Source organism: Amphibalanus amphitrite, unplaced genomic scaffold (assembly GCF_019059575.1).
Source record: "Amphibalanus amphitrite isolate SeventyFive unplaced genomic scaffold, NRLGWU_Aamphi_draft 001429F_arrow, whole genome shotgun sequence".
NCBI classification, from domain to species: Eukaryota; Metazoa; Arthropoda; class Thecostraca; order Balanomorpha; family Balanidae; genus Amphibalanus; species Amphibalanus amphitrite.
This window is the reverse complement of record NW_024882922.1, coordinates 10,145-24,259: the sequence shown is the minus strand read 5'-3', so window position 1 is coordinate 24,259 and position 14,115 is coordinate 10,145. Positions and strand designations below refer to the sequence as shown.

Sequence of the window (14,115 nt, the reverse complement as noted above, 5' to 3'; positions counted from 1 at the left end):
TTATGTCATGAGTTAGATACAAGTTGTCCTGGAGTTGGTCCCTGTTGCATGAGTTCTGGACAACTTTTCCCTTCAGTTGGACAACTTGCTTTGCTAGATAAAGTCAACGCTTTATTTGCAACATATGTTCAGATATCTTCCCCAAACGCGACGTAAACATATACTATCAGAATATCTAATACACAAACTCGATACATATCTAATATCGAGTTTGTATTAGATAAGATTAGATTTGTATTTGTATTAGAGTTTGTATTATATTTTCGACCGTTCCGTGCTTCTATCCTCAGGACACTGAAATCCTTCTCCTCCACGCCGCAACCCCCCTCCAGGCTGGACAGGCAAAGCTGTCATTTCGAAAAAAAAACATCGAAATTCTTTTTAAAAAAATGGTATCCATCTTGCACCCAATTTTCAACGTACTTGTTTTTATCATGCCTATGGTAATGGTTCCACGATTTTCATCATACAATGGCCTGTTTACGCTGCCAACCTTTGAAGGCACGCGAACGCACACAGGTTTCCCGGACAGCAGTGCCCGGTCCCGAGGCGGCGGTTGTCTGGCGTTTGATGTGTCCTTCCCAGCATCGACGTCTGGCCGACGCTCCTTATGAGTGGTCGGGCCGCTGCGAAATGACTGCTCGGATGACATTAACGCGACACGCCCGCCTGGCCATGACCAATATTTCAACAATTATTGCAAGGCGGCGGCGTTTAATGAAATTAACCAACACCAGGAGCTGTTAGTGCGCCGGAAATTAAAGTCTTGCCGGCCGCCCGGAGACCCGTTTGGTGGACCGGCGTAGCGGCTCCGCCGGTGCCATGTGTACACTATACTGACAGCAAACGGACGGACAGGCTGACCTGGCAGTCGGTAGCAGTGGTCATATTGACTTCAGCTTAAAGTTTTAACATAACATAACATAACATAACATGTATTCCATGTAACAGCAGGCCACTTGGGCCCAACGGTTGTAGGTTGCTTCCGAACATCATTTAAACTCCTATAATTATTATATTGTACGTATCATTCATGCATTTTGAGTAAACAATGTTTGTTGTAATTTTCCGAGAGTGATCATTTCAAAGATAAACCGTGTACCGTGCATATATACCCACTCCGAGCAGCTGTTTGTAATTAGCTCCAGCCCTGTCTCCACTCCGCCTATCCCATCCTCCAGTAGGACTCCGTCCCCCGGGACTGGAGGCCCTCAGTCTGGCAGCGCCCTGCTCGCCGGTGGAATTTGGCGGCGTAATTTCTGGATTTGTCCCAGATTTGTACTGGAGCGAGGCGGCTGTGGCGGTGGAGAGGCACCCGGTGTGGTTCCCGAGTCATCTACTGGCAGTAGCGCAGGGACTCACCTCACGGGCTGATGGTCTCGCGCTATGCGACCAGCGCCGTGACGCAGACACGTAACTGAGTCTGGGGTTTTAATTATGCGAGGATGTGATGGTTTTATGGGTGTCGTTAACTCCTGAGCCAAAGAATTTACTTGTAGCCTTGCCCCAGCTCAATACATCTTACATGTAATGGGTAACAGCCACACCTTATTTATAATCACTGGCCAACCAAACGGGTTTGTCATTCGTGCTGCGAACGGTCACCCTTTTTTTGCACTTAACTAAACTTCTGACAGTCGCACTGATACCGATACCAATACATATGGTCACACTTATGCTATTTTTATGATTTTCCCGAAATCTGCTGCCAGTTTTATTCACTGCTTAACATCGTCTTCCTTTTTCTACAAGCGGAAGTGTGCTCCGCCCACCGTGACTCTGCACGTATCTTCTCCATACCCTCAAAAAGCCTCTCCTCCCAGCCCCCTGACTGGCCCCTCCCCGTGCTGCACAGACGGCCCGCGGTTCCGGGAGGAGCCCAAAGATGCGTCCGCGGAGGTCGGTGAAAAGGTCACGGTCAAATGCGACGTCGACGCCAACCCCAGCCCGGAAATCGTCTGGTTCAAACGCGACTGCGAGGGGTGTCAAAAGGTGAGGTCAGCTTGGAATCGCATTTGATCTCCTGGATTGAAACTTTTTTGGTGATTTTATTTGGTGACGGTTTTACTTAATCTTACTAACCTTCTTTTGCAGTTGTATTTTGGTAGTAAATAAATGTTTCATTTCTACTGTCCAGTGTGGTGGTATGTACGATTGGAATAATTTAAGCGAATGGTTACCTGTAAATTAAGTGCCTTCCTAAGGTGATATACGAGCGACATTGTGGTTTATTTGTGTGGACCAGGACGTCATGGTCGCTTCATGCGAATATTTTAGACGGTTCAGCATACGTGTGCACGGTCGTCGCTAGCCAGATATCCTTAATTAATTGATGAGCGAATGGTATCACTCGGAACATGTAATTAAGACGCAAGTAGCTAGTCGTGTATCATTATACGATGCTGACCTTCTAGGTCATCAGTACCGATCGCAGAGTGGCGAGCTTAATTTTAATTCCCATATGAATCAATATGATACAATATTACTTTGGATGGTGTACGAGTAATTTACCTATTTTGTTTATATGTCACATGACTTTTAATTTGAGCGATTTTTGTAAATTTCGTCGCCATCTGGCTCGTGGTCCCGAAAAATTGTTTCTAGACGGATCATGGTGTTTCCCCACATCGCTCACAACAAAGCCAGACAAGTTGATAGGGGCAGCCCCTCCATCAAGCGAAATGAGTTTGAAAACTTAGAGAGCATGATTACTGCTAACCACTCATGCGTCGACAGGCCTGGTCCAGCTAGAAAAGAACGTAGTTTACCTACACCATGCCATCAACATGACAAATGCGGTTAAGCCGGGTACACCCATCACGTGTATGTCACTCATCTCACCGAAACGTTATTTCATTTCTTAGTCATACCTACTGCTCTAACCATTTTAGTCTAAGGCTAGATCTCCTCATTGACTGGTTAGGCAACCGCGTTTATAAAGCAATCAAAAACGTATTACTCGTACTATATGTGCGGGTCGTTGTATCCATGCGGAACAGCATTGCGATGTTACTTGCTACCAACGCAAATTAATGGGCTGTGTCAGCAGTGCACTTGCATTGCTTCGTGCATGAGGCGCCATGAATGCAGGCGCATATCGCGGGATTCATACGAGTAACGTTACCCATTAGTGGGGGAGCGCAGTTTCGTGCCATGCGGAACAGCATAGCTGCAGGCGCCCGACATTAGCGACATCTATGAGCGGGAGTGGAGACATAGAACGTGCCATGCGGAACAGCATAGCTGCAGGTACCCAATACTAGCGACATTATGAGGGAATGGTGAAACGGTTCTGAGTCTTGCGGAACAGTGGAGCTGTGTGTGCAGTGTTCGACATTGATCGACAAGTTCTAATGGGAATATGGATATTGGATGCATCTTAGAAGCGGTTATTCGTTTCACACACCTCCACCAACCCCGTCTAAGCATTAAGCCGTCTTTCGGTGTAGTTAGCAGGATCTGCCGCTGTCTCATTGGCCTAGAAGCTTGATGGATGGCCTTGGCTAGCGCTGAGCACTCTGCTGGCTACAAACCAACTTAATTCGCCATCATTTTGGTACAGCACCACCGGCTGCCAGAGACGGCCGAAACTGATGTGACGGATATGAGGTGATGAGAAGTATGAGGTGATGCTATGACTGCCCTGTAATGGACGCCTGTCTACGATATTTTGGCTACTGGTGTTCTTTAGTGATTCATTGTGAAGCGCCTGTAGGTGTTTCAAAATAGCTATTAACCCGGCAGGCGGTGGGCCTACCAGCCACCTTCCGCGCGGTGGGGGGGGGGGGGGCACTTTTTTGCCCCCCCCCCGTATCTCCGAAACTACTGGACGGATCCGGAAAATTCAAACGGCGTTTGATAGCCCTGCCAAATTTGTCGAGGGAAACCAAATTTCATTGACCTCGGGGTCACCGATGACGTCACAGGTCAGGTCAAAGATAAAATGTTTCACCGTTCACGGGGCTTCTAGGGAGAGCGCTATAACACCGAGTAAAACGCATTTTGTCGAAAATCAGCAATAAGGCGTCAGTTGTCTAGTACCTATGTTGCTATTAGAGGTCACTGGTCATACCAGGTCAGGTCACAGGTCAGGTCACCAAAGGTCACCAAGGGTCACCACATGAGCCCAACTTTACTAAGGTTATGCGATGCATGTTTTATGGCCAGTTTTTCATTTCCAACTCAATGGTGTTGGTTATAAGACCATCAGGTACGGTTTAGGTCACTTTCTGGTGGAGGTCAGGTCAAGGTCAGGTCAAAAAAGGTCAAATTTCAAAGTTGATATTTTTGCATAAAATGGGTATCGATTCGATGCAGCTCGTCGCGGGGAGTCTAATGGTGGTCTTTGTTTTGCGCTACGAGGTCTAGAATTGCTAAAAAATTGAGTTTGAAAATTTGACGTCATCAATTTTGAACAGTTTTTTTCGCTATAACTTCGCCAAAAAAAGAGGTATCGATCTCAAATTTGGTATGTAGATAGAAGGCGGTAGGGGCTATCACATATATTCCGGTTTTTTCGAAATTCAAAAAACTTTTTGGATTTTTTGGCTATTATATTCAAAAAATATATTTTTTGATTTTTGGGGGTCAAAATCCAGAAAATTCGAAAAACCGAAATAGCAGTTTTGTAGCCCTTTTCATTCCACACCTTTTATGTCTGAAACATTTTTCTGTATCTCTAAAGCTGTAGGCCTGACAGCTCTTCCCGCGAAACCTGTTTTTGGGTCGAAAATGGCAAAAATGACGTCACTCTGACGTCATTAGCGGCCAACCTATCATAGCCTTTGGAAAAAATTTTTGGTCACCATGTGCGCTAGCTGCTCCCGGGAGGGTACTGAAAGTTTGGTGACGATCGGCGCAGCGGTTCTCGAGATATATCAAAAAAACTAAAGGGGGGGCAAAAAATTGCCCCCCCACCGCCTGGAAGGTTAAAGTTTTCAGCTTTCGTTCCGCTGGAGCTGCGTTTACAGCAAATTGAAAATTTTGCCCGGCGAGCAGCCGTCTGCAGTAACGACCACAACTGAACTCTGTAACTTCATTCGTTACCATTAGCTGCGTCGGCCGACTGTTGCGTTCGTGAGTGGCCGCGCAGAGACGGCTGTTGTTTTCCTCGGCTCGGCATTTCTGCGAGCCTTTCGACCGTTCGACATTGACCACCTCGCTGGGGCTAGGTACGGGAGCCCATTTAAAGTTGGTATCGCCCGCCGGCCCGGCGTCCACCGCCCACCAAGCACCACCGGTGAAAAACCCGCGCCACAACCTCCAATTACACAGCCGGAAGTTAACTTGGCCGTCAAGGGGATGGCGCGTTTTTGTGAGGCAGAGAAGGAAGAAACGAGATCAACAGCGCGTACTGGGGAAGCCGAAAATGATACCGAGAGGCGTGATTACATTGACAGACAAAAACAACAATAGATTTGGTAGCGTGGATTTGTCTGATGGGCCGATAGAACGACTATTTTGGAATATTCCTCAGGGCCCGTGTTGGGGCTTTTATAACCAAGCTCGATTACGAAAGTTTGTAGTGTGATTGCTAGTATCTTTCCTAATGCAAAATTCAAAACAGAAAAGCTAATTATGCGTCTTGCAATCAGGATCGACGATTTGGAGGTCAGAGGCATCATCGTCGCTACCAGAGTTACGATGTACGCCCGCCACCGTGGCGAGGCTTTAAGGTAACATTGTCAAACTTGATTTCTGCAACTCATTGGACCGAGATCTTGCGACCTCTCTGGGCTTTACAGAATGTGCTTTGGTGCCGATTATTTGATAACGCACGTATTCAAACTTTATGCTGATGTGATGTCTTTTTTCAAACGGAACCACCGGTTACATGTGCTGCTTCAGTAGGGGCTGCTCCCAATTTTGGCTTTGTTGCGTCCAGTTTTGGCTTTGGAACACTGCGCACTTTCACCGACACCACTGTGTATTGTGTCTGTCTCGAGCAGCACCTTGCATTGTCTTGCATTGAGGCTGCAATCCTCAGCGCAAATCACTGCATTCACACGTTTGGTGATTTATTTCCCGGGAAGTGGCATGATAAATCTCACGCTCACTCTGGGTGATCGTGTGACCTTCTAAGTGCCGGCCAATCCCAATCGCCTGCCCTTCCGGTCAGCCTATGTGTCGGTGGGTCAGTGGTGTCGGTCAGACCTTTCCTTCTACCGCCCTCGCTGCCGACACGGCTCAGTAATAGGGAGAAATACGAGCGGCCCGCCAGACGATGTAGACAGTGTCGATATCCGGCGAATGCTCTCTCGACTCCCCTGGCGCGGTGTTGCTGTTGTTGGTGTGGGCGGTGGTGGTGGTGGTGGTGGAGGTGATCGTAGAGTGATATTTGTGACGCTGTTTTTGGTGCTATTGTTATTGTTAGTGTTAGTGTTATACCGCATTTGATGGCGAGTGCATGGCGTTAGAAAGTATGGTATTGATAGCTGTGGCGCTTCAATAATGATAACCTATTGGACAAGCAGAAGTAAAACAGAGCAAAAAATTTGGAGACATTTTTAACAGTCGCTTGCTTACGATATATTCCTTTGTGACACAAACAACTTCCCAGTTGCTGACATTTGACAATGAAACGTGCTGGACGGCTCAGTGTATATACAGTGTACACACTCAGCATCAAAGCGAAGCCGGTGTTGACGAAACTACCCTGCAGCTTGCATCCTTTGTAGAAAAGCTACAAGTTCGCCGAAATGATGCGATGGAGCTAAACGGAAAGCGGTTCTTTTGATCTTGGCTTGCACTAGTGTTTGTGCTGCCTTGGTTTCAAAACATTGCACTGCCGCCGGCACAAGTCCCCCCCTCTCTCTCTCTCTCTCTCTCTCTCTCTCTCTCTCTCTCTCTCTCTCTCTCTCTCTCCCTCCCTCCCTCCCTCCCTCCCTCTCTCTCTCTCTCTCTCTCTCTCTCTCTCTCTCTCTCTCTCTCCCTCCCTCCCTCTCCCTCTCCTTCTCCTTCTCCTTCTCCCTCTCCCTCTCTCATTTCTAATACCGGCCACCATTACAGAGCTGCCGGGAGAGTATTTTTGCTCGGTTCATTTAGGTCTTCTCGTGTGAAGGCGACGACTACGGTACTTTACCGGTACATTACAGCATCGTGTATGTGATTACTTTGTACCAGTAAAGAGTTTCTACAGTCGAATTTTAGTTCTGGATATTCTCTTCTGGACACCATTACCTACCAATCAAAGCTTAAAGGTACTGTAGTTGGAATCTTGTCTGCAGTGATTTATATTCTTTTCAGATAGCATTTTAAGAATTATATCGCCGTTTGTTTTTGCTCTCGGTTATTGTTTTGTTCTGAGGGGATCAAACCGCAATGCACTTGTGTCACCACAAGACCAATGCCCTCGCCTGACGAAGAAACGACTCAGCTTAACCCACGTGGACTGTGACTTTTTCATGTTGTGACATTCTGTACTGACCCAGCCCTCTTCCACAGGTGGTCGGTCTAGGCTCCGAACTGGAAATTACCGTCACGCTGAACTCGGTTGGGCGATATGAGTGCCGCGCGGCCACCACCGGCTTCCCCGAGATCTCTCGCCAGCTGATGGTGTTTGCTCGGGGTCGACCCGAGGTCAGCGCCCGGTCACCGCAGCGCGGCGTCGCCGGAGGCACGGTGACGGTCGAGTGTGTGGTCACCAGCGTCCCGGCGCCCTCTGCCACCGTCTGGTACCTCTATGGACGGCCCATCCGCACAGGTGAGATGTCGCGACTCACGTAGGAATTTGTTTGTGTACTGTGCATGTGCACAATATGTGAGCATACGTGTGCAGTTCATAGGGCGATTGTAAAACGCGAGTTCACGGTTTAACCTAAAAAGGCGAGCGCTGCAGGCGTGTATCGTGTAGCGGTTCACTTGAAACTGAGCTGAGAGTAACCAGCCTAAAGCGTATTCACTTGCGAATATGAAACGGCAGAACCTATTCATTTTCAGATGTGAAACGAAACCCGTATCTTTTAGCACCGAACACCGACCGGTGCAGGGATTTGGGATGGGATATGTTTCACGAAACCTACATCCCTACATTTTCGCTAAGCCTGACTGAACTTCAGAGCTTTGACGGTATTGGTATCAATCAGACCTACATGCATGAGAACTTACGATGGCTAAGGCCCGAGTTTTCTTTTGTTATTATTAATTTCATCTTAGCACATTGCGCCATTCCAACTGGTGCATAATTTTGTACAGATATGCGCTATGCTAACGCTATCGATCTCCTTTTTTCTGGTACAAACATGGAGCCCCCATCTGTAAAAACCTGCAACCCTCTTCTACCGTGGGTCCGCGTTTCAGTCCTCATTCCCTGCCCCGGTCGCGTCTCAGCTTGGTGGCCTGCCCGGTCTCACACTGCATGGGCGCGAAGCATGATCAATCTTGCGGCGGGGATTTGCCGGCGGGAATGTCGGTGATTGGAGCACAGCACACAATGCAGGCAGCGGGCGGCGCGCTGCGAGCTTAGCGTTGAAATTCGGCCAGCCACGCCGGCGAGATCGAGAGGGGTTAGCTGGGCAGGGGGGAGAAGTGAAAGAGAGCGGTATGGAACGAGAGGAGCAGTGTTCATAAAGACGTCAGATGACCGGGCAGGAGAGAGGCGTGTGTGATCTGAACAAAGCGAACTGGTTTCGAACAGGGCTGATTCCATACGCGTCGGCGGGCGGCCGCGTGGGCACCATTAGTGGATTGGTTGGCTCGACGGAACGGACGGGTGGCCGACCGCGGCGGGCAGGAGAGTGAAGGGTGGCCGGCCGGTGGCGTAGGCAGGAGCCGGATCAGAAATGGCACCGGGATCAGGGATCGCCGGGAGGGAATAAGTGTCACGGATTGCAGTAAGGGGATAAGGGCCATAGGTCATAGTCTGTGAGCCGTGACACGCTGAAAGGGCGCGGTTGAAAGTCATGAGAACTTTGAGATGGAGTGATGTTTGACCTGACTTGACGCCTTCGTTGACCATTTATTTATTTAAGTAGCAAAATTATTGATTTGCGTACATGCCACGAGCACAGATGGTGTAAACATACAAGTTGTCAACTTGATTTTTAAAAGACATCTGGACATATTTTTATTTGTATTACATGTCAACGCTCCTTTATTGTAATGTCCATGACGGAACGTCATGGACATTTAAGCTACGTTATGGAAATTAGCCATTTCGAAAAATGGCAATGTTAGCGAGCATTTTCCTTAATTTGGCCTGTAGCGACTAGCGTTGTAAACAATTCACAATCTGCGCCGTCGGCTGTAATTGATCCCAGCTTAGCGACAGGCCGCTACATATTGTAGGCTTAATAACCGAGTGGCTGCCAGCCCAGCTGGCCGGCTCTGACATTGCGCCCTCTTTGAAAGGCCGGACAGTCGGCGGCCCGGTCCGTTTTACTGGGAATCTGGCCTGAGTGAGCACATGGTGCATTTGATGTTGAGTCGGTGATGAACGGTCGGTAGTGACGTGTCGGCGGAGCCCGCCGCTACAGACGGACCCAACGGCGGACGGCTCATTCCGTGCCCGGTATGAACCGGACCTAATGCAGCGCTGAGGCGTGTGCTGTCGCCCAGAGATTCATATGAAGGCCGCTTTAGTAAAAGGGTGGCTGTGACGAGATGAAATCCGAGCTCTAGATGGTCACACTGAACTTCTTGCTTTTTTGACATTTGCCGTTATTAGCTACGCTCATTGACTATATTACAATCTACCCACAAGTTGCTACATCTAAGCTTTTGTGTACTTGTGACGAGTACGCTTATTTCAGCTAGCCCTTCGCTTCAGTCATGAACTGTGAAAGCTTGTGTCAAGCATAACTGTTTTTCATTTAGAATGGTTCGCCAAAGTACGTGTAACAATGTAGTAAAGGCCAGATAATTTTCAGTGATTTCAGTTATCAGTCCACCGCAGCAAGCACTGCACGCACAAGATGTCTCGTCTGTGCACGAACTGTGTGAATATTTGATTATTCCCCCTTATTTCACTCGCAAAAAAGCAAGCCTACAAAATAAACTTGCTCTCATCTACCCCATCCTGTCTCTTTCACAGACTTGGGCCGCTACAAGACGGTGGACGAGCCGATAGAGGGTGGCGTGCGCAGTCTCCTGGTCGTCTCCGGAGCCAGCGAGTCTGACTTTGGCCTCTACAACTGCACGTTCCACAACGAGTACGGAGCAGACTCTGCCACCGTGCTGCTGCAGAAACAAGGTCTGTGTGTGAGATGGGATACTGGGTGGCTGGGCGGGGGTGTTGGAGAGGACTGTTTCTTATACTGGAATCAATTATCTAAATCGGAGCTCGGTCTTGATGACGGAGACTGGTGTTCCTCTGTGATGCTGAAGAAGTGATATGATCCAATGGTTCTGGTTTGATGGTTTATTTAGGAATATGCTAATTATTTTTACATCTGTAATTCGGTTGCCAAAAAGGTGCATTCATGTTCATTTAGAAGTTGAGGATAGAAGGGTGCACCGATCACAGCGTATTTGCTTTTTCTTGATCAGAGGACAGAAACTGCATTGTGCCTTTTCTGTTGCGCACACTGAGAGGGATAAATCTTCCTCAATCCCGACCGAACCGGCACGGTGGAAACCAATCGCAATTAGCAGCCGACAGTGCACCGCACACAGCGCCCTGTTCATTAGCAAATGTGGCCACCGTCCGTCCGCGTGTGGGGCCGTGTCCGCACCGATGCGGCGCGTTCGCTAACCATCCCGAACCTTCCCACCATCCGGCCATCATTCAGGTCACACGTCTGGAGAAATGATCGCACTGCCGCTCGCCGCGGTGGATTTATGACCAATGGTGGCTCTCCGCCGTGCGACAGGACTCCCTTCTAGTGAGGTGGCTGCGAGTCGTTGCGACAAATTACCGCTCAGTCATTCCAGCGGCGAACAGGCATCGGGGCAGCACGCGTCCGACCGCACACTTTACTTCCATTTGATCTCACTTGATTGTCCCATGGGAGTGCCACTACCGCCATCACCGCCGCCGCCGCCGCTGCGAAACCAATACAGGAACAGAGAAAGGGACACAGCCGCGACGCGTTTTCGCATTCCGCTCATTGAAAGCTCTGTGGATGGCGGGTGTCTGGCGGCGGCCCAGTACCTCTGCCGGCTTTATTGCGCCGGAAAGCCCCTCAGTATGCGATGGGAGTTGTCGGCCGGCGTTACGACGCAGTTGCGGTCCGACACTGAGTCGTATTAGGGCCCGATCCAGATTACCGACATTTGTTATCACATACAGAGAAAGCCGGGTGTGTCGCAGACCGGGCTGGGTTTTAATTTTCGCCGACATGACCGACGAAGGAGACATTTGTGGTCGTTTAATTGGTGTCGACAGAGACGTTACGGCAAAGGCTGGACTCTCGGAAAACGGCTGGGCTGCTGAGGACATGAAGGAGAGGTTTTGCGATTGATGGCTGTTGATGTCTGTGAAAAAGGAAAATTGTCTGAGTGATATATACGGGCAAAGAGTTCGGTGAAATACGGACATGAAGTTTTTCTGTGTTGCGGCTGCCAAAGTGCAGTGGAATGCACTTACGAGATAGTTATGATATATTTATTAAGCAGCTTACACAAAATTGAAGTGGATTGTCAACGTAACAGGCAATCCTTGAAATAACATAACTATGCTACAGGATTATCATGTGGGTATTGTGGGCTGTGAAAGTGCTAAATTATGTAGTCATGTGAAGCACTTATTTACTCGTGTGCCATGAACAGACTCATGCCTCCTGTTTGTTTCCTGGTGCCCTGCCTAACGTCGCCATCCCCTTCCCTCGGCAGAGAGCGTCCCGCTGCTGATCGTGCTGTCCGGAGTGGTGGGCGGCATCATTGTCATCATCTCGGCCATCCTGCTGCTGGTCATGTGCCGCCGTCACCGCCAGCCCGGCGGCAGGGCGCCAGGTGAGCTTACGGCAGGTGAGGTGCGGTCAGGTCAGGTCAGAGCGTCAGGTCAGGTCAGCCCGGCGGCAGGGCGCCAGGTGAGCTTACGGCAGGTGAGGTCAGGTCAGGTGAGCTCACGTCGGGTGAGGTTAGGTCAAGTGAAGTCACGTCAGGTGAGGTTGAGTCAGCCGGGCTTAGGTGCCAAATGAGGTCATCCAGGCCTGATACCTAGGCCAGGTTACTATGTCAGGTCAGGTCAGCCGGCGCGAACCGGTGGGCTACTTAAGTTCAGACACGTTTCTTTTTCTAAAGAACCCCTTTCTTGCGTTAATAATTCTGGCTGACTAGTAACTCTGACGTCATCTGAACCATTCATGACATAACTTGCTATTATCTTCTATCACACAACACCCAACGACCTATCTGAACAAGAATAATATTCAGCTGTGAGCGAAATGACAATAGACAGCACAACGCCCTGCCCATACCCACCCATTTACGTAGCACGTTCACGTTCGCGGTTCGTGACCTCTCTGGCGTGACGTCTGCCCTGACACCTAGCTGGCCAGCCCCAGAATCGGCCTGTCACAAGTTGTACCGCAACTCGTGTCTTGGCTCGTCCAGCATGCATACTGCAGCAGACCGCTCTGAATTACGACGGGACAAATTTGGCGCGGGGGTGCGGCTCACGAGGCCAGTGTGGCGCAGCAAGTCAGGTCCCGAGGCAGACGTGACGCGCGCGCGGCTAGTCTGACGCGGTCAGCTTGACGCGGGCCAGCTGGGAATCGTGAGGAGTAAAGGGCAACACCGTGTGGCGTGTTTTAACTATTCATGCCATGGGCTCCTTCCGCGAAACGGAAGGCGATAACTTGGTTGAGATGAGCGGCATTTATCAACTAAGTGAGAGAAATGGGGAATGTAGGTGGCAGTATTGCTGAAAGCAATGTGCAGGGCTATTCAAAATCAAATTAGGGTAGGTCAAGTTTCTGTTAGTTTCCTATTTAATATTTTCACCGAACCTGGCAATATTGAGAGAGACGCGGTATTTGGCTGTGCCAGTTAGCTCTACTGTCGGGGAACCCATCACTTCAGCGGGCGAAACGGAGACCTATTCATGTCTAACTCATGAGTTCTGGTAACTCCAGCGGACGGTGTTGTGACCTTACTTTGTCTAACCCTTGACCTATGTGACCTGAGACAGTCACACTCTCTAACCCGTGACCTCTGTGTGACCCAGCGGACGGTACCATGCCCTACTACGTCTAACTGTTGACCTCTGTGACCTGATACAGCCACACTCTCTAACCCGTGACCTCTGTGTGACCCAGCGGACGGTACCGTGACCTTACTATGTCTAGACTGTGACCTTACCATGTCTTAACTCATGACCTCTGTGATCTGATACAGCCACACTCTCTAACCGGTGACCTCTGTGTGACCCAGCGGACGGTAGTGAGAAGACCTCCGGCCGGCCGTCGGACCAGAGCTCTGCCGACACGGATCTGAAGATGGAGCTGCGCAGCACCTCGTCCCTCTCGGGTCAGACTGCGTCCGAGCGCTGGGATGATGAGCTCTCATCGTACCGCTATCCGGACGACATGACGGACGCGTCGTTCCCACCGGTACGGCAGGTGAGAGGGGGCACGCGGTGGGAGGGAAATGGGATGAAAGGGGGAAGTGGGGTTAGAGGGATGAGCAAGAAGAGAGAGAGGGAGAGGGAGGGGGAGGGGGAGGGGGAGGGGGAGGGGGAGGGAGGGGGAGAGAGAGAGAGAGAGAGAGAGAGAGAGAGAGAGAGAGAGAGAGAGAGAGAGAGAGAGAGAGAGAGAGAGAGAGAGAGAGAGGGATATGAAAACACGGAGGGGAGGGAGGTACAGAGAGATACACGGGTGAAAGAAAATATGGGGGCAGGGAGACATACAGTGAGAGTGAGCTACAAATGCGGCGTAAAAAAAATTATATGAATGGAACGGGCAATACCGGAACGAGTACTATGTATGCGAACTATATTCGAATGACGGGGCGGTCAGCAGGTTAGGAGTATGTATGTAGGAGTATGCAGGTTAGCAGTGCAAGTATGTAACTGCTAAACCTGCTGGTTAACTTACTGTGCATTGCATTACATCTATCTTGAAATGCTCAACCATAGATAAAGCCCTCGCAATCGTACAAGCTGGCGAAGCGCAATAGCAAGCAATGCGGTGCAGCATAACTTCAGGCGTTACAACTAGTGCCACCTATCGGCGGGGC

General features: G+C 49.7%; 1 protein-coding gene across 1 annotated transcript in view; it reads left to right on the top strand.

Moving 5' to 3' along the window:
- LOC122373003 (irregular chiasm C-roughest protein-like) overlaps positions 1–13,499 on the top strand; it is a gene marked incomplete at its 3' end in the record, with an annotated part of 61,455 nt that extends 47,956 nt beyond the window's left edge. Inside the window, exons 8-12 of the mRNA XM_043350713.1 lie at positions 1,856–1,992; positions 7,444–7,702; positions 10,031–10,189; positions 11,770–11,889; positions 13,312–13,499. Coding sequence (XP_043206648.1) covers positions 1,856–1,992; positions 7,444–7,702; positions 10,031–10,189; positions 11,770–11,889; positions 13,312–13,499 — 863 coding nt within the window. The remainder of the gene's footprint in view (positions 1–1,855; positions 1,993–7,443; positions 7,703–10,030; positions 10,190–11,769; positions 11,890–13,311) is intronic.
- Positions 13,500–14,115: the final 616 nt, after the last annotated feature.